The sequence below is a fragment of the Tachyglossus aculeatus genome, chromosome 5, assembly GCF_015852505.1.
Source record: "Tachyglossus aculeatus isolate mTacAcu1 chromosome 5, mTacAcu1.pri, whole genome shotgun sequence".
Classification (NCBI taxonomy): domain Eukaryota; kingdom Metazoa; phylum Chordata; class Mammalia; order Monotremata; family Tachyglossidae; genus Tachyglossus; species Tachyglossus aculeatus.
Window position 1 is genome coordinate 88,238,241 of NC_052070.1, and position 24,679 is coordinate 88,262,919.

General features: G+C 44.2%; 1 protein-coding gene across 2 annotated transcripts in view; it reads left to right on the forward strand.

Annotated features, from left to right (window-relative positions):
• Positions 1 to 23,694, forward strand: part of SLC25A37 (solute carrier family 25 member 37) — a 57,497-nt gene extending 33,803 nt beyond the window's left edge. The window contains exons 2-4 of one of the 2 annotated variants that reach the window (XM_038746346.1): positions 15,635 to 15,863; positions 17,591 to 17,647; positions 19,866 to 23,694. In XM_038746346.1, the coding sequence (XP_038602274.1) occupies positions 15,635 to 15,863; positions 17,591 to 17,647; positions 19,866 to 20,386 (807 nt within the window). In that variant the 3' untranslated portion in view covers positions 20,387 to 23,694. Of the gene's footprint in view, positions 1 to 15,634; positions 15,864 to 15,890; positions 16,305 to 17,590; positions 17,648 to 19,865 lie in introns of those variants that run through there. The other variant, XM_038746347.1, reaches the window with a different exon arrangement.
• The last annotated feature ends 985 nt before the right edge of the window (positions 23,695 to 24,679 follow it).

A 24,679-nucleotide genomic window follows, 5' to 3' on the forward strand; every position in this document is an offset into this window, starting at 1 on the left:
ATGCTGTATATAGACTGTAAACTCTATGTGGGCAGAGCGACTACCAACTCTATTGCATCGTCCTCTCCCAAGGACTTAGTACAGTGCTCTGCACACAGTAAGCACTCAATAGCGTTGAGTGATCGAAAGAGAGGCTGGTGAGTAGCGTTGTCTGTTTAATTAGCAGTGGAAAGTAAGGAATTGCTGCAAATTGGTAAGAACTGTCACCCCTCCTCCCAACCCCTAGATCTGTAAATTCCACGAGAACAGGGATTATGTATATGGAGAAGCAGCATGGCTCAATGGAAAGAGCCTGGGGTTTGGAGTCAGAGGTCATGGGTTCAAATCCTGGCTCCACCACTTGTCAGCTGTGTGACTTTGGGCAAGTCCACTTCTCTGAGCCTCAGTTGCCTCATCTGTGAAATGGGGATGAAGACTGTGAGCCCCCCGTGGGACAACCTAATCACCTTGTAACCTCCCCAACACTTAGAACAGTGCTTTGCACATAGTAAGCTCTTAATGCTATCATTATTATTATTATTAACTATTGTGTATTTCCAAGTGCTCAGTACAGTGCCCTGCACAAAGTGCACAAAGAATGTTACTGATCAATTTGCTGTAATTGTCAATCATTCCTGTCTCCTTTAAATTTTTGTGTGTGCTTGACATTGTCCCGTTTTGCGTGGGCTCAACCAGTCCCTCAGTCCCACCCTTTTCCAGGGAATGTCCTTCAACTAGTGATGACCCTCAGCATTCTCTTCATCCTTCAGTGAAACTTTGAAAATGATGATTTCCTTTGTTTCCAGGCAAAGGGAGCAGTCCGCAGCGTCCAAGAGATCTGAGAGAGCAAGGGTTAGGATGGAGTAGAGATTGTTAGATGTGATTTCAGTACTTAGAACAGTACAGTGTGTTTTGCACATTGTACGTGCTAAATAAATGCCATTGATTTAGGCTGATGAATTGTTTTATACCTATTGGCATTCTAGCATTTTTCTTTGAAGTAGAAGCAGGGATAAGGATTGCTGGGGAATGTGGCTCTGGATAAATCGATGGATTGTGGAATGGAAGTCCCGATTTTCCCAGCAGAAATTGGTGGCTGCATTCTTATCTTGTTTGCAGAATGCCCAGGTTCCTGATATGACTCACTACTCCATGTTGGTCTGCTAATAGGATTATATTCAATCAAATCAATAGTACTAAGCATTGTGGGAGAGTACATTACAGGTAATAAACATGGTTATTGCCCTGAAGGATCTTACTGTTTTGTGGGGGAGACAGACACTAAAATAAATTACAGGCCTGGGGAAGCAACAGAGTTTAAGGATAGGTTCAGAAGTGCTTGGGGCAGGAGTGAATATTCAAGTATTGAAGTGGTCATGGGTGGGGAAGTAGGGTAGGGAAATGAAAAGTTAATCAGGGAAGGCCTCATGGAGATGTAATTTCAGGAATGTCTGAAGATATGGTGTTTGGTGGGGGGCAGTGGCCTGTTTGGTTTTGAAGGGGGAAGGAATTCCAGACAGGAGAGGGAGCTTCGTTGATGGTGAGAAAGATGAGATCAAAGTACAGTGAGTTGGTGGCTCAGCAGAAGGAGCCCGGGCTTTGGAGTCAGAGGTCATGGGTTCAAATCCTGGCTCCGCCAATTGTCAGCTGTGTGACTTTGGGCAAGTCACTGAACTTCTCTGGGCCTCAGTTACCTCATCTGTAAACTGGGGATTAAGATTGTGAGCCCCACGTGGGACAACCTGATCATCTTGTATCCCCCCAGCACTTAGATCAGGGCTTTGCGCATAGTAAGTGCTTAACAAATACCATCATCATCATTATTATTATGAGCAGAGTGGTGAGTGAGCTGGGGAGTAGAGGAAGAGGAGCAAAGATAAGAAGGGGCATGAGAGTGATTGAGGGCCTTAAAGCCAGTGGTCAGGAGTTTCTGCTTGATTCAGAGTGGAAGGGAGGGGACAGGAGGAGATGAGACCCTTTAGGTGTGAGATCCTAGAGATGGGGCCTTCTCTTCCTCTTCCTCCTTATTCATGGGAAGAGGGTGTGAGCCCAGAGGCTCTCCCCTCAGCACCTGGCTCCGCAGGGGTGGTGATTCCTGTCAGAGAAGCAAAGCATGGACCTGGGTTCTAGTTCTGGCTCCACTACTTGTCTGCTGTGTGATCTTGGGCAAGTCACTTCACTTCTCTGTGCCTGTCACTTCACTTCTCTGTGCCTGTTACCTCATCTGCAAAATGAGGATTAAGACTAAGCCCCAGGTGGGACATGGACTGTGTCCAATCTGATTAGCTCTTATCTACCCCAGCCCTTATAATGGTGTCTGGCACATAGTAAGTGCTTTACAAATAGCGCGCCCCCCACCCACCCAAAAAAAACACTTCTTCTTTGGGCAAGCTGATAATGATATGTTTGCTCTCATCAAATCACTTGTAAATAAATAATACATTTTTCATTGTCAGCTCCCAACTTTTTGCCTTTGAGAATCCTTTTGGCAATTTGAAGCTCAAGGAGAATAATCATGGTATTAAGTGCCTTGTAGGTGGCCCAGAATTCACTCATTCATTCAGTTGTATTTATTGAACACTTACTGTGTGCAGAGTACTGTACTAAGCACTCGGGAGAGTACAATATAACAATAAATAGACACATTCCCTGCCCACAGTGAGCTTACAGTGTGGAGACCTTTCCTCAAACCTGGGGCAGAAGCATTGTCCCACATGGGATCCATCTGAGATAGGGAGAATTTGCAAGGGTGTCAGCGGGTGGGGAAGGTTATACTTATCACCTTAAATGCAGAAAGGTGAGTGAAAGGTGGTGTCAGTTCATCTTCGGGTTTGTAAGGGTGAGATGGCTCTGGGAAGAAATCATTTTTAATTATCATTATCATTTTTATTCTAAACACTTTTCCATAGGAAACAACCTAATAGATTAGGGCCTTGCTTTTCCTGGTGCGCCCTCGGGGAGGGTATAGAGAAAGGCTATTTGAAACTGGCAGAATCAGAACTAGCTTGCCTGAAATTTTAGTTTTTAGACACTTAAAACCCAGGCAAGGCAAATTAATATGAATGCCAGGAAATCAGTACATCACTTTGAGTCTTCAATCAATCAGTGGTATTTACTGAACATTTATTGTTTGCACAACACTGTATTAAGCCCTTGGGGAAGTACAACAGAGTTGGTAGATGCAATCCCTGCCCACAAAGACCTTACAGTCTATAGGGGCAGACAGATATTAAAATAGATTGGGAGTAGGAGAAATAGTGTGTAAAAACGTTTGCCTAAATTTTGTGGGACCGGAGTGAGTGTCAGAAGTGCATAAGGGGTACACAGCCAAGTGCATAGTTGATGGAAAGGTGGATAGAGGAAATAAAGGACTTAATCTGGGATGGCCTCTTGGAGGAGATGTGATTTTAGGAGGGTTTGGAAGGTGGCGAAAGTGGTGGTCTGTTGCTTATGAAAGCAAGTCCTAGTCCTAGGCTAGAAGATGTAAGGGATCAGTGGCAGAATAGACGAGCTGGAATTACAGAGAGTAGGTGGGTGTTTAAAAGTCTCGTCTCCCTCTCCATCCTCCCGTCTTACCTCCTTCCCTTCCCCACAGCACCTGTATATATGTATATATGGTTGTACATATTTATTACTCTATTTATCTATTTATTTATTTATTTTACTTGTACATTTCTATCCTACTTATTTTATTTTGTTGGTATGTTTGGTTCTGTTCTCTGTCTCCCCCTTTTAGACTGTGAGCCCACTGTTGGGTAGGGACTGTCTCTATGTGATGCCAATTTGTACTTCCCAAGCGCTTAGTACAGTGCTCTGCACATAGTAAGCGCTCAATAAATACGATTGATTGATTGATTGATTGATGACAGTTCCTCCCCCATTCTCATCTGCCGCACTTTCTCTGCTGGGATCGGACTGTGAGTCTTCCGGGGATTCGCTCAGATATCCCGGGGTCCACAAGCCCTGCCTTGCCACCTCTCCTTTAGCCCTTCTGGGTTGGAGTAGCTGGCTGCAGGGACAGATTTTGTGATCACCTGGACCTCAGAGTTTGGGAGAGACACCACTGCCCCGGTTAGACAAGGGCAAGTTGGGAGAGAGGTAGGACCTGGCTCTAGTACAGAGATCTGTATACTATAGGCACAATAAACGCTCGGGGCTGGGGGTTGGAGCAATTTACCTTAGGAACTTTGCCCTCTTTTATAATCTTAGGGACACTTATCCCTCCCAGAGAAATCTACCCATTGCTTCTTTATTGTCAAATCTTAAGAAGCACTCAGATTCTGAGTGCTACCATGCCAGGATTTCAAAGTTTGCTACTAAACTTTTTCTCTTTCCAGTCTGGCAATTTCACTGAAGCACATTGGACCTTTGTTCATCAGGCCCATGCATGGCCAATGATGGTGGCATAGCCTGGGTCCGTATACAAGGAATAAAATAGGGGATCTGTGTCTCCTTTCTCTTACTGACCTTTTTTTTAAAAATGGTATTAAAAGCTTACTATGTGGCAGCGTGATGGTAGATACAATAGATACAGGTGAATCATGTCCCCCGTGGCATTCTATCTTAATCCCCATTTTACAGGTGAGGTAAATGAGGCACAGAGAAGTGAAGTGACTTACCCAGGGTCTCACAGCAGACAAGTACCAGAGCTGGGATTAGAACCCAGGTCCCTAAGACTCCTGCTGCATCCACTAGCCCACACTGCTTCTCAGCCTTTGCCGTTTCTTGGCTACCAGCCTGAGGCTATTGCCCCATTTTTGTACAATGGGGTGGGAGAGCCCTTGAACCATAGGGTGAGGTCCTTTTATGTAAGGGAGTTGGTTGCACAGAGCAGAATTTGACCCTGTAGCTGAACAATTAGGGAAAGCTGACCTTGGCCTTGAAGAAGATCATAAATTTCCTTGGCCAGTAAAGAGCGGAGAGGAAGCATAAGGCGCAAGATCTTGAAAACAGCTACCCACGTCACTTCCAACCCTCCCTAGGCAAGCTTTGTGCCACTCTCTTCAATCAGTGGTATTTACTGAGCATTTACTGTGTGCAGAGCTTTTATTTCTGGCCCTTTGTCTCTGGGTAAATGGACACCGTGTAACATCTTTAACTCAAATTGTCAGGATTTTCTTGTTAAATTCATCCTGATCGAGTAAGCAGATTGGTGGCTGAATCAGAGAGAGCTATTGCATGGCTTTTTCAATGAGGCCCCGTCCCTCCCGCCACTTAAAAAGACAGGTATCCCTATCTTTTAGATGACATACAACCTCAGGGAGATGGATTGAGCTGGAAGCCTGGCTGAGAAGAATGAGCTGGGGAAGAACATAGGCTGTTCCCTCCTGCCCTCAGAGGCCGGTCCTGTGGAAAGTTATCCCGGGTCAAGAGGGTTCAAGTGGGGCCAGCTGGTTCTGATACAAATTCAGAACCACTACTTCCAAAGGTGGACTCGGCAGGGGAAAAGTGACATTTGCTCTTGGATTTCCTTGGAAAAGTTTGGGGGGAGGGAACAAACTTAATGTGGCCATGCCACCTTGCCCCCCTTTGTGGGTTAATGTATGATTACATAATTTAATATACTTATATGCATATTCTTCTCCTCTACTATTTCCCTTATCCCTAATCTATTTTTAGGTCTGTGTCTATGTAGACTGTAAGCTGGCTCTTTCTGGGGAGTAGTCACGAGTATCAACCCTGTTGTATTATACTTTCCCAAGTAGTACAATGCTCAGCACACAGTAAATGCTCAGGAAATTCTATTGATTTATATAGTAGTAATATGGGTGTGTATAGGGTTACCACCCCTGTTCAATTCTCACCCAGTTAGAGACAAACACAATCTGGACTAAAGCCGAGTCCAAGATAGGCCGGAGGCCCATTTTGCGGCCTCCAGGGACAATGTTTGGTCTCTTTGATTACCAGAGGGGTGTTTTCCCCTTAGTGGGCATTTGATATTATTGAGGAGAGAGCTATTATCAAAAGCCCCCTCCAACCTGAGGGAGTCACAAGGGCAAAATTATTATTTTTTATTATTAATTGTGGTATTTAAGTGCCCTCTATGTATGCCAGGCACTCTGCTAAGCACTGGGGTAGATACAATACAGTCATGTTGGACAGTCCCTTTCCTACATAGGGCGCACAGTCTTAATCCCCACTTTAAAGATAAAGTAACTGAGGTGCAGAGAAATACAAGAAGACTTGCCCCAGGTCACACAGCAGACAAGTGGTAGAGCCAGGCTTAGAACCTAGGTCCTTCTTTTAGACTGTGAGCCCACTGTTGGGTAGGCACTATCTCTATATGTTGCCAACTTGTACTTCCCAAGTGCTTAGTACAGTGCTCTGCACACAGTAAGCGCTCAATAAATACGATTGATTGATTGATTCTGACACCCATGCTCCATCCTCTAGACCACGCTGAGAATCCGCGTGAAGGAAGTGATTGTAGAGTTGTTTGTTTTGCTGAACCACTTACATTCTCTGTTCCCTGCCGGTCTTGCCCTCTCTGGGGCAGTGGGCACAACAAGTGAGTAAGTGACAGGGGTGTACAGCACTTCATCATCATCATCATCATCATCATCAATCGTATTTATTATTTCATATACTCAGTAATTTTATGTACAAAACTTTCTTGCTACCAGAGCAACTTCTCCCCGGTGTCGATAAGCAGTTGTGATGCCGCAGTCTGGCAGGTGATTGCCAGGTAGACGCCTCTAGCCTCTGTGGTGTTGGCTACTTATAGTAGCCAATTATTTTCAGGATCCCTGTTGGGCCCGTTCACCCACAGACTGCCTTTGCTGACAGGGAAGCAGCATGGCATAGTGGATAGAGCATGCGCTCTGCACACAGTAAGCGCTCAATAAATACGACTGAATGAATGAATGAGCCTGGAAGTCAGAAAGACCTGGGTTCTAATTTTGGCTCTACCACTTGTTTGCTGTGTGACCTCAGGCAAATCACTGAACTTGTCCTCTGGGCCTCACTTCCCTCTTCAGTAAAATAGGGATTAAGACTGTGAGCCATCTGCGGGACAGGGATGGTGTCCAACCTGATTAGCTTGCATCTACCCCAGCACTTAGTACAGTGCCTGGCACGTAGTAAGTGCTTAACAAATACCATAAAAGAATAAAAGACGTTACCCCTGATGGCACAACCCTGGCAGGCATTTCCCCACTTGTAGCTGTTTCTTCTCCTCCCTGCCCCCAACCCAGTGAGGTGTGGGTTGGACTTTGGTGGGATCTATGCCCCAAATGCAGCATTCATCACGTTCGTGTATTTTTTTTTGTGTGTGTGTGTGTGTGTGTTATGCATTTAATTGTGAAGCAATCAAGGTCAATTTTAGAGCGCTACCAATAACGCTAGCCGTTTATAATTCCATAATGCTTTGATGAATGCCATTTCATGCAGTAGCTTTCCAAAAGAGGCTAAGGTCAGTATTTGCCTTTTATAGCTGATGCGTGGGGAAAGCCCACGTACCAGGAAATGGGAAGAGTTCAGAGAATTGAACTCATCAACGTATCTTTCCAGGACCCCAAATTGCAATTGAACTCAAATGATCTTATCCAAAGGCTTCTATTTGCTCTCTTTCTGATGTGATCTCAGAAAGGAAAGATTACCATCTTAAGGGAAAGATTGTTGTAAGACTAATTCCTCTACCAGTAGTGTTAGCCACAAACCAATCCACATCCTGTGAGCGAGTTAAAAATGGGTGTGGCTTTGCAGTTTTTATTTCTGCAGTCATGGTATGAGGACCTCAAATCACCCTGGGCTTGGAAGGGTGATGGACTCTCTTCCCCTCCTTACCACCGCCCTGCTTGTAACTATAACAGTCCACAGGAAAGTTTGTGCTATCAACCTTGTTCATTTTTTCACTCCCTGCACTGCTTGTGTGAAGATTTGATGGATAGATCAGGGCTCTGATAATCCCGAGTTCTGATCCTGGTCCTGCCAGTAGCCTTGCGGTAAAGTTCTGGATCAGTGGTCTAGTTTTCTGCTTGTCTCTGTTCCCAGATAGTTAGTGATTCCTCGTAAAGCCAAAGTCACTGAAGGAAAAAACAACTGTATTAATGGAACAGGGACGTTGGCTAATTCATTCATTCATTCAGTCGTATTTATTGAGCGCTTACTGTGGCTTAGTGGAAAGAGCATTAGCTTGGGAATCAGAGGTCATGGGTTCTAATCACAACTGTGTGACTTAGACAAGTCATTTAACTTCTCTGTGCCTCAATAATCTCATCTGTAAAATGGGGATTAAGACTGTGAGCCCCACATGAGACAACTTGATTACCTTGTATCTACCCCAGTGCTTAGAACAGTGCCTAGCACATAGTACTTAACAAATACCATCATTTTATCTTTTCATTTTTTTTTTACTATGTGCAGAACACTTTACCAAGCACTTGGGAAGTAAAATTAAGCAATAGAGACAATTCCTGCCCGCAATGAGCTCACAGGCTAATCTGCTCTTGTGCGTGTTTTTTCAGAAAAATGGGCCCTTGAGTGAGTCTGCTCCCTGCCAGGTGGTCTTCACCCAGTACTGCTGCACCCCCTCCAACAGCAACCAGCTCCCCCTTGCCCCCGACTCATTTGGCAGTACAATAATAATAATCATCATCATCATCATCATCAATCGTATTTATTGAGCGCTTACTATGTGCAGAGCACTGTACTAAGCGCTTGGGAAGTACAAATTGGCAACACATAGAGACAGTCCCTACCCAACAGCGGGCTCACAGTCTAAAAGGGGGAGACAGAGAACAAAACCAAACATACTAACAAAATAAAATAAATAGAATAGATATGTACAAATAAAATAAATAAATAAATAAATAAATAGAGTAATAAATATGTACAAACATATATACATATATACAGGTGCTGTGGGGAAGGGAAGGAGGTAAGATGGGGGGGATGGAGAGGGGGACGAAGGGGAGAGGAAGGAAGGGGCTCAGTCTGGGAAGGCCTCCTGGAGGAGGTGAGCTCTCAGGGCCTTGAATAATGACAGTATTTGTTAAGCACTTACTATGTGCCAAGCGCTGTTCTAAGCTCTGGGGTAGAGGTCATCAGGCTGTCCCACATGGGGCTCAGTCTTAACCCTCATTTTACAGATGAGGTAACTGAGGCACAGAGAAGTGAAGTGACTTGCCCAAAGTCCCACAGCAGACAAGTGGCAGAGGCAGGATTAGAACCCACGACCTCACGACCTCATGACTTCCAAGCCCAGGCTCTTTCCACCAAGTCACGCAGTATCTTTAGGTTGGTTAGAATGTGGGCCGGGAATGTGTCATTTCTGTATTATCTACAAACCTGTCCTAGGTGTTTGGGAATCTCATCAAGTAGGTGCTCAGTAAATGCTGCTACGAGCACTACTGTGATTCCTAAGGAAACTTAACAAACACGGAATGGGATCTCTGAAACCCAGTGCTAGACTTCACCTCCAAGAGTTCACCTGGACTGAGGATTTGCCTCCCAGAAGGTGATTGCCAAATTTTTCAGCTCTTTGGGCAAAGGGAATGCTCTCTCCTATTCAATTTGTAGGAGTTAACAACAACAATAATAATGATGGCATTTGTTAAATGGTTATTATCTTCGTAACAGTGATATCTGATTTGATAACCTCATTTGTAAAATGGGGATTAAGACTGTGAGCCCCATGTGGGACAATCTGATTACCTTGTATCTACCCCAGTGCTTAGAACAGTGCTTGGCACATAGTAAGCGCTTAACAAATACCACCATTATTATTATTCTAAGCACTTGCTCTGCTTATCACAGTATGAAGCTCTGGAGTAGATAAAAGATAACCAGGAGGAAAGGATCCCTGTCCCACAGGGGGCTCATGGCCTATTCTTCTGCTGTACTTGTGCCTCATATCCCCATCCTTTATCTGTGGAGTTTGCTTTTTGGTCCCCAAGGGTATTACCGTGCATTTGTGTCCATTGAATTTCCTTCTGTTGTTGGTGGGCTGCTTCACTAGTTTGTGAAGGTCACTTTGAATGTTATTATCCTAGGGGTGTATTCTAATGCCAACCTACTCATTGTACCTCAGTCTCATCTATCGCACTGCGGACTCTCGCCTATGTCCTGCCTCGGGCCTGAAACACCCTCCCTCTTCATATACGAGGGAGTCCTTTAAAGCATTATTGAAGGCACATCTCCTTCAAGAGGCCTTCCCTGACAAAGCTCTCATTTCCTCTTCTCCCACTCCCTTCTGCGTAGCCTCCGTACTGGGATTTGCACATATTATTCTCCCTTTCCTCAGCCCCACAGCACTTATGTACATATCTGTAATTTATTTATTTGTTAATGTCTGTATCCCCCTATAGACTGTAAGCTCATAATGGGCAGGGAATGGGTTTACCAACTCTTTTATTTTGTACTCTTCCAAGTGCTTAGCACAGTGCTCGGCTAAAGTGCTACAGTGAAAACACTCAGTAAATTTGCTTGATTGATTGGGTTTCCTGTGGAGCTGGCACAGCTTTAGTTTTTAGCCCTAAACTTCCCATTAAACTGGGGAAAAAAGTTGCAGGCAAAATGATCACTTTTTAAAAGCCCCTAAAAAATTGGGTAAGGCAGCCTGGTCGAGAGTAGTGATTTCAGCCCGGACACGTGCCAGGCCATATCTAGGCCTGTTTGCCACAGTTCAGGGCTATAGATTGCTGGCCTTGGCTGCATTTCATTAATAATTATGGTATTTGTTAAATGCTTGCCATGTGCCAGGCACTGTATTAAGCACTTAGATGGATACAAGGAAATCACGTTGGACACAGTCTTTGTCCCATGTGTGGCTCAGTCTCAATCCCCATTTTACAGATGGGGCAATAATAATAATAATAATAATAATGGCATTTATTAAGTGCTTACTGTGTGCAAAGCACTGGGGAGGTTACAAGATGATCAGGTTGTCCCATGGGGGGCTCACAGTCTTAATCCCCATTTTACAGATGAGATAACAGGCATGGAGAAGTGAAGTGACTTGCCCAAGATCACACAGCAGACAAGTGGTGGATCTGGATTAGAACCCATGACCTAACTCCCAGGCCCATATTCTATCTACTACACCATGTTGCTTGCCCCTATGCCACCCTCCCCACTGGTAATAGCAAAAGCCTGCACTTTAAAAAAAAATGATGGAAAAATCACATACTCTCTATTTACTTTCCACATGTGAAATTTCTTCTTTGGGGCCAATTCCTTTTTTTCTTACCTCCAACATTCCCTCTTCATCCTAAGTACTGTGGACTCTGCTCTTCATAACCTTCATTTGGATCCAAGCCAGGAGTCGATGCCCAGATTGGAAGACACGGCAACAGTGCATTCACTGACCTCTCACTTGTGTCCTGCCCCTGGCCTGGAAAACCCTCCCTCCTCACATCTAATTACTCTCTTCCCCCTTCAAAGCCTTATCTCCTCCAAGAGGCCTTCCCTGACTAAACCCTCCTTTCATTTTCTCCCACTCCCTTCTCCATCACCCTGCTGTGCTCCCTTTATTTATCCCCCCCATAGCACTTACGTACATATCTGTAATTTATTTATACTAATGTCTTTCTCCACCTTTAGACTGTAAGATCGTTGTGTGCAGGGAATGTGTCTGTTTATTATTTTGTACTCTCCCAAGTGCTTAGTGTGGTGCTTTGCAATAGTAAGTTCTCAATAAATAAGACTGAATGAACAAATTCATCCTCCCCACTCCCAAGGGCCAGATAATAATAACAATAATAATAATAATAATAGCATTTGTCAAGCACTTACTATGTGCAAAGCACTGTTCTAAGTGCTGGGCCTTTTAGACTGTGAGCCCACTGTTGGGTAGGGACTGTCTCTATATGTTGCCAACTTGTACTTCCCAAGCGCTTAGTACAGTGCTCTGCACACACTAAGCACTCAATAAATACGATTGATTGATTGATTGTGGGGGATACAAGGTGATCACATTTTTCCATATGGGGCTCACAGTATTAATCCCCATTTTACAGATGAGGTAACTTAGCTCAGAGAAGTTAAGTGACTTGCCCAAGGTTACACAGCAGATGTGGGGAAGCCGGGATTAGAACCCATGACCTCTGACTCCCAAGCCCATGCTCTTTCCACTGAGCCACGCTGCTTCCCTTGGGGCTGGCACATGCTGGATGGTGAATAATAATGATGGTGTTTGTTAAGCGCTTACTATGTGCAAAACACTGTTCTGAGCGCTGTGGGGATACAATCAATCAATCAATCGTATTTATTGAGCTATTGATTTATTAATCGTATAAATACGATTGATGATGATTGAGCGCTTACTGTGTGCAGAGCACTGTACTAAGCGCTTGGGAAGTACAAGTTGGCAACATATAGAGACAGTCCCTACCCAACAGTGGGCTCACAGTCTAAAAGGGGGAGACAGAGAACAAAACCAAACATACTAACAAAATAAAATGAATAGAATAGATATGTACAAGTAAAATAAATAAATAAGTAGAGTAATAAATATGTACAAATATGATACAAGGTGATCAGGTTGTCCCACGTGGGGCTCACAGTCTTAATCCCCATTTTACAGATGAGGGAACTGAGGCCCAGAGAAGTTAAGTCACACAGCTGACAATTGGCGGAGCCAGGATTTGAACCCATGACCTCTGACTCCAAAGCCCATGCTCTTTCCACTGAGCCACGCTGCTTCTCTAGCCACCATCACGTCACCTGCCCGGGTCTGTTCGTGGTCATGGACAATAGGCTAGTCACGCAAGTCCTGGCAGGCTGGCAACTGGGCTGTTGGCGCCAAGTCATGGGCCGGGACCAGTCAGGAAACCTGTTCTCCCTCCAGGAAAATGGGATTGGGAATTCACGAGGCTGAAGCCTCCCCTGCTGGCAAAGAGTTCCCAGTACAGCCCGGCCCTGTCCCTTCCTCCTCCCACCCTGTCTCCTTGCTTCTGCTGGGAAGAAAATTGCAAGCAACGCGAAGCTCGGCCGGAAAAATCAATCAATCAGTCGTATTTATTGAGCGCTTACTGTGTGCAGACAGAAAGACAAGCCAGCAGGGAAACAGCTAAATTCCTTGGATTAGAAACAGCTCCCAGGATTAGAATTTACCTGTTCCATGGTGTAAAATATTCTTCCAACATAAAGTGCTACATCAACATCAAATCACCGCAGGGATTCTACATAGTGCTGTGAATTCAGTGATTTAAGGGAGGCTATTGCAAAAAATCGATGTTTCAAATTTAGCGTCCTTCCTGACACTATTTCCAGGTAAATAACAAACGAAGCTAATCCCACGAGATGCTTCTTTTCAGCATGATCCAACCTGCTCAGTAAATTTAGTCCTCAGTACAGGTTGGTTGTGTTGAACAGACTTTTAGAAATTGATGACTTTGGTAAATATGCTACATTGATAAGTGTGAGAGTAGCAATCAAAAGAGTCAAAAATGATGTCAATAGAGGTGTTGTAATTTGAAAACAAATTATGTGGCTTTGATCAGCTGTAGATAAAAATTCAATAATGATTAAAATGGATGCTACCTAGTCACAGTGCAATCGCTTGTGACTCAACAGACAGAAGAACCCAGTTTAGGTTCTGCATCTTGGAGGGACAGACTTCACTGATCCTGGTGGATTCTTTAAGGCAGTAAGTGCCTTGCATGGACACAAATCCTGGGGCTGGGCTCTATCAGACCTCGTCTAGGAGCACAGGCCTGACCCACCTTCATTTCACGTGCCCTGAACCCACTACCCTCACTCCTCTGTCTAGGACCTTCCATTTCAGTCTGATCTGAGGTGGCGGGGAGGGGAGCCTATATCCCAAATCTGCCCACCTCACCATGCCCCAGGGCCCAGGCATAGTGTCATACTTGGCAGTATAAGGAAGCGCTTGTAGGGAGGATGGAAATGGCAACAGTGCGTTTCTTAAGTCTCCTTATTCTACCCATCCCTAAGGAGGAGATGGGCTGAAACAGGTCCTAAGCAGAGGTCTATTTTGCAGTTTAACAAAGCTGCCGGGGACCCCGATTCATATGATTTATTTTAGCAGGGAGTGAGCCGCTAGTGGGCCTGGCTTCTACAGGCTCATGGACTCATGGTGGCAACTGTGAGGTTGGGTAGCGGATTGGAAATCCCCAATTTTTCTGTTTTAATCCCAGTCTTTCCCACTGACTAACCTAACTACCCACCTCTCTGTTTCTCCCAGGGGAACAGTGTAACCAGTCCCACCTCCTGTGCTGGGTGGGCATTAGGAAAGAAGCAGCATGGGCTAGTGGATATAGAAGGACCTGGGTTCTAATCCTCGTTCTGCCACTTGTTGGCAGTGTGAACTTGGGCAAGCCACTGAACTTCTGTGCCTCAGTTACCTCATCTATAAAATGGGGATTAAGACTGATTCCCGTATTGGACAGGGACAGTGTCCAACTTGATTGCTTCTGTCTGCCCCAGCACTTGGTACAGTGCCTGAAACATAAGCGCTTAATATACCATTAAAAAAAAAATCTGCTAGATGGCAAAAGTAATGTTAGACAGATTTTCCTAATCAGGAATGAACAGAAATTTCACCTGTCTGGTGTAGAGTTCAAACCTATTGTTTTTTTATATTGCAGAAGTAGAAAGAAGACTTGATTACCCTGTGATCTCATTTCCAGAATAAATTTTTCTTCATATCACTTGTCATATTGACATTCTATGCATTTCTCTGTTGGATCTTTGATCTTCTGATTCACATTCCCTCTTTATCAGGGTGTTGCAGGTTGAGGCCTGAGGAACATGAGGGCCTTAGTTAGGAGGTTGGGGGAGAGGGAGCTGAGATTGGAAGAGAGAGAGCAGGTACCCAGGAGTATTGCGTAGGTCAAGTAATTGGTGTGTTTGAGGAAGAGGTGGGAAATTTAGTTAGGTTCTGGGGCAGAAATGTGGAAATCAGTGCCCCTAGAAAAGCATGAAGAAACTCTGAGCAAACTCTTTGCAACCCTGGTATTCCCAATAGAGAACATTTATACTCCCCTAAAACCAGCAAGTGACCAAGCAGAAGGTGAAATAATAATAATAACTATAGTATTTAAGTGCTCACTATGTGCTCACTGCACTAAGTGCTGGGACAAGATAATCAGGTCCCACGTGGGGTTCACAGTCTTAAGGAGGAAGGAGAACTGGTATTGAACCCCCATTTTATTGATGGGATAACTGAGACAGAGTAGTTAAGTGAGGTACCCAAGGTCACAGCAGACAAGTGATGCAGCTGGGATTAGAACCCAGGTCCTCTGACTCCCAACGCCTGCTCTTTCCACTCGACCATGCTGTTTCTCGAATCCCTTGCTATCCCAAGGTTGCTTGGGAGTCAGAAGTTGCGGGTTCTAAGCCCGGCTCCACCTCTTATCAGCTGTATGACTTTGGGGAAGTCACTTAACTTCTGTGCCTGTTACCTTGTCTGTATAATAAGGATTAAGACTGTAAGCCCCATGTGGGACAACCAGTGCTTGGCACATAGAAAGCGCTTAACAAATACCATTATTATTGTTATTATTATTGTTACTAACATTATTTTTGTTATCCCAAGAATGCGAAAGCTGTCATTGCGTTAACTTGGGCGACAACAGGAGGTGCAAGTAAAAGCGCTATCTAATATTCACGGCTTGGATTCCTCCTCTCCCCATCGCTCTCTTGGGGATCATCATGTGGCGCTGACACCAATTTTGCTTTCTCTCTGTTCCAGACCAGGATGCAGAGTTTGTACCCGGATCCCAAAGCCCGCTACACAAGTGTATATGGAGCACTCAAGCGAATCATCCGGACCGAAGGGTTTTGGAGACCCTTGCGTGGGATCAACATCATGGTGCTTGGGGCAGGGCCGGCCCACGCCATGTATTTTGCCTGCTATGAGAACGCGAAAAGGACTTTGAGTGATGTTATTCACCGCGGAGGAAACAGCCACCTAGCCAATGGTATTTTGAAAGCCTTTGTCTGGAGTTAAAAGCTCTCTTCTACAACCAACCCTTGCCCTCTGCTTCCAGAGTGCAGGCCCCTGTGGCCCGGCAGAATTGAGCCTAGTCTTCAGCTCGCTTTCCTGAATATATCCGTTTAACACACATGCTTTCCCCACCTTCTGAACTTGGGGGAACCTCACAGCGGAGGGTGTTTCTTGATCTGTCTTTTGCATTTTATTCAGACTCAAAATGTAAATTGACCTGATTGATCAGACCTAGGAAAAGCCTTAAGTCACCTTTTGAACAGTGGAGACAAAAATGCTATCCGAACAGCTTCTTGCAGACTATTAAAAACTGGTACAACAGGTCTCTACAGCAGCAGGATCTAACTAAGCTTTAGAAGGTCAAGAAGTTTTATGACTGACAAGATTCGGCTCCAGAGCAGATGACATTTCATGAGCTGAGTTTTTGAGGATTGTTTTCCTCACTTGTGTATATTGAGCTATGTGTTTCCTAATCTGGGGGAAAGGGAGGAAATGGTTCATTGACATTTTTAAAGGAGAGAGTGAAGGGGTATCTGAGTCTCTATGTTGCTCCTTTACTCAATCCTGGGAATGTTTTACAGAGGGGGGCTGTTAATGTTGTGCGGGTGTGTGTGTATATGTTTGTGTGTGGTGTTGTGCAAGGGTGCAGAGTGTACTTGCCAGAAAGAAAAAAAACAATCTCTAAGTAGAAGAGATGGAGGAGTGGTAGATCTGATTAACAACTTTTCTTCCCCCTTCCTTTCGTTCTCCTTTCACCCCCTGAAAACCCTCAAAAAGCTCATTCCATTCAGCAAGTTATGGTAATGCGTTTTACTTATTTTCTATTTGTCAGAACCCTCTCACACTTTTTTCCTTGGCTGTCAAGTTCATTTGTAGGTATTTCTTAGCTGAGAAAGTCGCATTTGCCCTTTCCTAATGATGTCTGCAAGGGGCATGAAGTGCATTCCCTGGGTTATGCCGCTCATTTCCGCCACACTCCTTGGCAATAGCACACAAAACAAGGCAGCCTGAAGCCTTGAACTCAAGTCCAGTGCTGAGTCAAGCCACTGGAGGTCACGGTTCTTGAAGCTGGGCCAGACGAGCTGTGCCCGGGACCTACCAACTGCAGAAATGAGGCACTTTCAGAGCTAATCGTGATAGTCCGACCTGCCCCTACCCCTGCCCCAAGTGGGTGGGTCCTCCAGCACCCCATTTCTTAGCTTCATGACAATTCATGGACTTTTTTTTTTTTTTTTACCAGTTTGGTCTAAGGCTTGTTTTTGTTTCAGGTGCCTTGGCCCTTCCTCTGTGTGGCAGTATGTTCTTGGTTTGCTGAGTTCATCCCAGTTTTAGCGACAGAAAAATTAGCTACCAGCGAATGTTCTTTTTGTCACAGAAACCGAAAAATGAGTGGGAAACAAAACAGAAAATCTGAGCGCTATCCAGTCTCAATCCTTGTTGTTTCCCAGGGCAATTTAAAAGAAAGGAAATGCCCTTTGGCCAAAGTGAAACCGACTGACCCCTCTGTCCCATCTCTAAATAGCCCCTTTAATAGTTTCCTGACCAGTGGTTCGTCTAAACTCCTAAGACTGGGAAATGTTACTGGCATAGGATTGGTGTTTCACCCTAATTCTAATAATTCTGGATTGGTCAGATGAGCCCTAAGTTTCAGTCACTTAAAGCTGCACTCTGAAAGGTAATTTTACGGAGTTTGTTTTGCAGGGTTAGCTGGGAGTATGGCCACCCTGCTCCATGATGCGGTAATGAATCCAGCAGAAGGTAATGTCTCACTGTCCTAGGGAAGGGGAATGGTGGGTGGGAGGAGAAACCAAGGAGACAGGGTGGAGAAAGAGTCATTGGTTAACCTCCGGCCCTGGAGTAGGTGGGAAATTCTCTTTCTGTCTATTGCAAGGCCTTGGTCATGTGTCTACGTTTGTGGGGGCCTGTACTTAGTCCCCTCATTGGGATTTTCAGTGCTCCTCCCCTCCTCCCCACCACTTTTGTTTTTTCTAAGAATTCCTTTTTTCCTCCAACTTGGAAAAATTGAATCCTGCTTGTTCTCAGCATTTTTTTAAAGAGAAGTGCCCTTGGTCTGGGGGAAAGGTGTTGAGTCATTGCACTGGGCATAGGACGCTTCAGAGCTCTCTGGCTGGCAAGATATCCCTGACTTAAAAGTGCCTTCCTTTCTCCATTTGTATGGCGGAAATACAAACTGCCCTTTACAGGTTACAGGTACTGTTATGACCAAAAGAGGCTTGAAGCGAGTTGGGCATTTAGGTTTGGGGGAACTTTTGTCTTATTTTGAGCCCTGCCTCTGTATTTTTCCACTGCCAAATATACCCCTGATCCTTCAAGGAAGAAGAAATTGGGCCCACACCCAAGGGGCGATTCTTCCCTCTTAATCCTGGTTAATGTAGGTGACTGAAGGCACTGATTTCCCTTCTATTTAAGTGTGTGGCTCCCGATGTCATCCCGGGTGGGATCCTCTGCAACTGGGAGCAGTGTGGTCTAGTGGAAAGCCTGGGCCTGGGAGTTAGGACCTGTTTTTGCCACTTGCCTGCTGTGTAACCTTGGGCAAGTCACTTAACTTCTGAATGCCTCAGGTACCTCAGCAATAAAATGGGAATTAAGACTTTGAGCCCTATGTGGTACAGGACTGTGTCCAACCGTGTATCTATCCCAGTGCTTAGTACAGTGCCTGGTGCTTAGTAAGCACTTAACAAATACCCATTTTTTTTAAAAAAAAAGGAAGCAAATAGGAGGTGGAGTGAGTAGGGTTAGTTTTCTTAATCCATGTCTTATGTACAAGGCAGATTTAGGGGATAAGGAATGAACTGAAGGAATTTGTGTGGGCAATCCTATACTTTTCCCAAAAGCTGTAAAAGAAGATTCCAAAAGGCCAGATTTTGTGGCTGTCATAGCTGTGAGAGAGAAATTCAGTGTATTGAAATTCTTACTTTTAAATACTTGGATTCTTTGGAAGCCAAAGATATATTTTGAGGGTACAGTCGTAGTTATTACTAGTATGACTTTTTAATGCCTTTGAGCGGTAAAGCTGCCCCCTTCCCCACTTGCATACTGTGATGGAAATAATGATTCTGTATCTGAAAGAACATGAGCTTGAGAGTCAGGAGGACCTAGGTTCTAATTCCGGTTCCACCACTCTTCTGCTGTGTGACCTTGGGCAAGTCATTTAACTTCTCAGTGCCTCAGTTACTTCTGTAAAATGGGGATTAAGACTGTGAGCCCCATGTGGGACATGGACTGTGTCCTGCCTGATTAGCTTCTATCTACTCCAGTGCTTAGCACAGTACCTGGCACATAGTAAGTACTTAACAAATACCATTTAAAAAAAAAATGGGTATGAACCCCTGTGCCTTGGGTTAATTCTAGACGTGGACTTTTGAAACATAAAACCCAGGATACTCTAAACTCTTTACTGTTGGTGGGGTCGGGGGTCAGTGAGTGCTATTTTATAATAGTCATTTTAGAGTATTCAAAATGAAAGTCCCAGAGCATTATGCCAAGAATTCAAAAAGGGAAATAAATATTGAGAAAATGAATTAGGTTTAAGAGTACCTACCAGGAAACTAGGGAGCAGCATTCACCAGCTGGAAGAGGTAGGTCTTCAACTTCATGGTTATTCCTGAGTTCACTCGGGCTTTAGAAGAAAGCGATATTAACCTCTGTGGCTTTTCAGGGGGCTCTCCCCCGTTCGGCTCTGAGTAGGAAAACACTCCAGACATCAGCCAAGTTCCAAGATGGCAGCAGGCTCGTTTATCTTAGAGGAAATTGGTGGACTCGGCGTGATTCTGTCCCAGGTTGGCTCCTTGTTTTATTTTTTCCCTTGGCGATCGATGTCTGAGTGTGTCTAACGTGATTGTTTCTTCTTTACTGCCCAACTTTTGGAATGACCCTAAACCTGCGGTGTGGAAACTTCCAAACCGTGCGGCGGCCCGGCTCACCTTGCCCATCCTTTGGCACCACCGACTAACAGTAGTGAAGCAGCGGATGCAGATGTACAATTCACCTCACCAGTCAGCCCTGAGCTGTATCCGGGCGGTGTGGAGAACGGAAGGGGTGGGGGCCTTTTACCGAAGTTACACCACCCAGCTGACCTTGAACATCCCCTTCCAGTCGATCCACTTCATCACCTACGAGTTCATGCAGGAACAGATCAACCCCCATAGAGAGTACAACCCCCAGTCTCACATCCTCTCGGGAGGGCTGGCAGGAGCGGTGGCGGCAGCCGCCACCACCCCTCTGGATGTCTGCAAGACGCTCCTCAACACCCAGGAAAACGTAGCCCTGTCTTTGGCCAACGTCAGTGGCCATCTGTCGGGGATGGCCAACGCCTTCCGGACGGTCTACCAGATAAGCGGCGTCTCTGGGTACTTCAAAGGGGTCCAGGCAAGGGTCATCTACCAGATACCGTCAACAGCCATTGCCTGGTCAGTCTATGAATTTTTCAAGTACTTCCTCACGAAGCATAAGATGGAAAAGCGAACTCCGTTTTGAAGGAACCAATTACAGAGAGAAACTTTAAATTTTTTTTTGGTTTTTTGTTAAAGGATTTCCCTTTCCAATTCCTCTTTTCCATGCGTTAAGCTTTTCAAGCTTCCGGTGCAACCAATCATGAGTGGGATTTCTGAGAGAGCCCTCCGTGGGTTAATTCCTCCTTGCTTGGAAAGAGGAACTGGTGGATTGTCTCTCACGATGGCAGCCCCCACACATATCCCAAACAGTGACTGTTGGCAAAGATTTTGTATTAAAGCTGGCTGATGCTTCATCATAACAACCACCTGCCCAGAAATCTTCAGAGGGAGAGAAAATTTGCCATTTCCACCAGAAATATTTAGAATTATAACGATGAAAGAAATGGTAAAAGGTCCATTATACAACATAAAAACAGATGGATAATTTTTATCCTTTATTTTTCTATATAGGAGTTTTTGAATTTGTGTGGTTGTGTGTGCGTGCGTGTGCACGTGTGTGTGGAATGTAAAGACATAACACAGCTGGAATTTTAAAGCTGTTTTAAGGGCTAAAATCTTTAATCAGGATCTATAAGAAAGTACCAAAGTTAAATTTTTAATGCCAGATGTGGCATAAGATTATAGGGTTTAGCCCCCAAATGTTTCACTTGAATGTAAATGGCAAACTTTTCAAGTTTATACTTTGAATTTCTTTTGTTGGACAAAATGTGGTACATTTATTTTTCTCCTTCTGATTCTTCCCTATTTTTCTCTGACCTTTCTGTCTCATCCAGACACCGTATTTTTAAGACCCACTGTGAAATTCCTTTACTGTACCTTAAATCCACACCTGCACAATATTCTACGTGTGTATTTTGGTACATAGATGGATATTCTAACTAGCCACGTATAAATTCAAATGAAATATTTTGTGTGAAATAATAAAAAGCTTTAGAGTGCAGTAAGATTGTTTTATTTTTTTTTTTCCCCCTGCTTGTTTGGTGACAGTAAACCTTGGGTCTTGGTCCTCTGGGTGTTGAAATACGAAAAATAGCCTTAAATTCCAAAGTTTGGCAATGTGAAATGCTGGTGTGTTTGGTTCTTCCTCTTCTCTTAACACCCTTTCCCCCAAACCCCTCCATGCTCTGAAATCCTATGGTCTTTCCAGGAAATTATTTCTGCCTCCCGTTTCAGACCAAGTACGACAGTGCCCTTCTTTTCTGTTTTTCTGGCTCCTGCTTGCCCTGCCCCTTGCTTTCGCTTTCACCAAAGTCTGGTGTTTCTAGGAAATAGCTACTGCACTTGAAGAAGAATGTATGCACGAGTATTATTATCTCCTAAAATTCTTTTTCTTTGATAAAGTGGCTCATAATCCAGCCCATGGAATATAACAAATCTTGACTATTTTACTACTTGATCCAGGTTATTCAAATAATTTTAGGTTGTCTTGTGTAGTGCAGAAGAGGGAAATATTTCCAATACCTGATGTCCAAATCACGTTGCCTTTGGCCATCTAGGTGGCTAGTTTGAATATCCAAAAACCAAAACCGAGGTAGTAGATTGTGAAAACAAAGAGCTTATAGTTTTTTCGTGTCTTATTTTTAAAGTGGTTACTTTAAAAGAAAATACAAACATTTAATGAGATCTGCTGTGTAAATTTACTGTCAGACCCAGTGGGTGAAAAATGAATAGCTTTGCTAATTCCCTTTTTCTCTCTTCTTTCCCCATTCTCATCCTCCTACCCTTAAGTCACATGTTGATTCATTTTGGTTATTTGAATGTTGATTTTCACTGTGCTCTTGACTCTTAAGTCACCTTTAAAAGGCACAGCTGTTTATTTTAGGTGGCAGGCATTTTATTCTAGGAAGAACTCAGTTCGACAATTAGAGTGTATAATCCTTAGGAACACATACCTGTACCTCGAGGTGAACACCGAGTTCCGAAGCAAGGAATCCGTTTGACTGCCCAAAGCCCTCTTTCTTTCAGATAGACACGTGGCAAAGTTATTTCATTTTGGGGGAAGTGACAGGGTCTGTCACTACACAGGTGAACACATCCTTTTTTCTAAACTGGGATGAGGAAGAGACCTGCAGCAATGATACTGGATACAGCCTGGATGCCTACAAAGGAGATTTTGAACTCTGCCAGGAGGAGGGGAGTATTCAGTTGAAAACTTTCTCTCCCTCACCTGCCAGTTCCCGGGCCCTTTTCACCAGGTGAAAATAGACCACTACAGAGGTGATCCGTGTTTGCTTATGAAGTCTTGCCCAGAGCGTAATTGGACAGGCGGCATTTAGAAACTAGATGAACCATTTCCCAGGGCTTGGGGAAAGTGGGATTTGAGACTACGTGTCCGTCGGTTTCAGTTCAAACCTGACTCTGCCAGTGTGAAGCTCTAATTCAGTTGTTGAATGTGATTCTCCATTGTCAGTTGTTGCTAACTGAGAATCAATCAGCCAATTGTATTTGAGTTCAGAACACTGTTTTAAGCACTTGGAAGAAAGTACAATAAAAGAGTTGGTAGATATGTTCCCTGCCCACACAGAGCTCACATGCTTAGTCTTATCTTAAACAAATGATTGGTTTAATTTGCCCCTAGCTCAGCCATATAGCCTCAGTGCCTCAGAGTAATAGAAACTCCAGATGGCATACCACAGTATTTTAAGTTGAATTTTGAGTTCAGATTGGCCTTAAGTATTTTTATATATTTTGGCCTTCTGTTAGGAAGGTCCAGGGCTGTGCATTTATTTGGAAACAAACTGATTTTCCTGGGTAGAGGATATTTTGATTTTTTGGTTTTGGTTTTTTTTTTTCATTCCTGGGGTATAATTCTATTCCTGTAAATTCAAATGGATATGTCTTTATTTCAAAATGCTAGATCTCTATTTAAGCTCACTGTGGTCATGGAATGTGTCTATTATATTGTACTTTCCCAGGCACTTAGTGCAGTGCAGAGCACACAGTAAGCGCTCAATAATTACAATTGATAAGATCTCCATAGAAGCTATGATGGGTTGTGTTCTCTAGGGGAGTGTATGGATTTCTTCTACCAATAACCTTTTATTTAACTTTTGATTTTAAAAGGTTTTTTTTTATGTGAAATACAAGTGTTCTGCTTCTGTGTCCCCCAAAATATCCACTATATTTTTCAAGGGAGAACTGGGTTTTTGTTGTTGTTGTTGTTTTGATTTAATACCTTTAGTTTTTTATGAAATCGAATCTGCCTCTTCTCATTGTTACGAATTTTGTTTGGAAAAAACAAACCTGTATTGATGTGAAGAGTTTGTTTCCAAGTTGCTGCTACAGTCATAGCACTGGAGCTAGAGAAAAATAAAAGTGTTTTTATCTCTGTGTGTGTGTGTGTGTGTGTGTGTGTGTGTGTGTGTGTGTGTGTGTGTGATGTCTGCCTGAGTCATGTAGTAGCGGAGATCATCATCATCATCATCAATCGTATTTATTGAGCGCTTACTGTGTGCAGAGCACTGTACTAAGCGCTTGGGAAGTACAAGTTGGCAACATATAGAGACGGTCCCTACCCAACAGTGGGCTCACAGTCTAAAAGGGGGAGACAGAGAACAAAACTAAACGTATTAACAAAATAAATAGAATAGGTATGTACAAGTAAAATAGAGTAACAAATATGTACAAACATATATACATATAAACAGGTGCTGTGGGGAAGGGAAGGAGGTAAGATGGGGGGATGGAGAGGGGGACGAGGGAGAGAGGAAGGAAGGCCTTCAGTCTGGGAAGGCCTCCTGGAGTAGGAGATCTGCCTGGGCTGGTATTACACAGCAGAACTGAAGCTTGTGGCCAAATTAAGCCAGCACCAAGCCAAATCCAGAAAGGTTGGGCTCAGACAGCCTCTGAGTCCCTAGCCTCCCATAATAGTAATTGTGGTATTTATTAAGTGCTTATTATGTGCCAGGCACTGTACTGAGGGCTGGGGTAGATAGAAGATACTCGGGTTGGACAGAGTCCCTGTCCCACATCGGGGTCACAGTTTTAGTCCCCGTTGTACAGATGAGGTAACTGAGGCACAGAGAAGTGAAGTGACTTGCCCGAGGTCACACAGCGGACAAGTGGCGGAGCTGGAAGTAGAAGCCAGGTCCTTCTGATTCCCACACTAGGCTATGCTGCTACTTTCCTTCCTCCCCGGTCCTATTTTTGGGGGGTTTCAGGCTGGGGAATGGCATGTTGGCTGAAGCAGTATTAGGCCAGTGTTGACGTCCCTTGTGTGAGTAGGCCACTTAGTCTTTCTGGGACTAATTCCAAGCAGATTTGAGAATTGCTGAAGTACCTCTGAAAATTAGAGGGCTTGATCACTGTCCTGGCC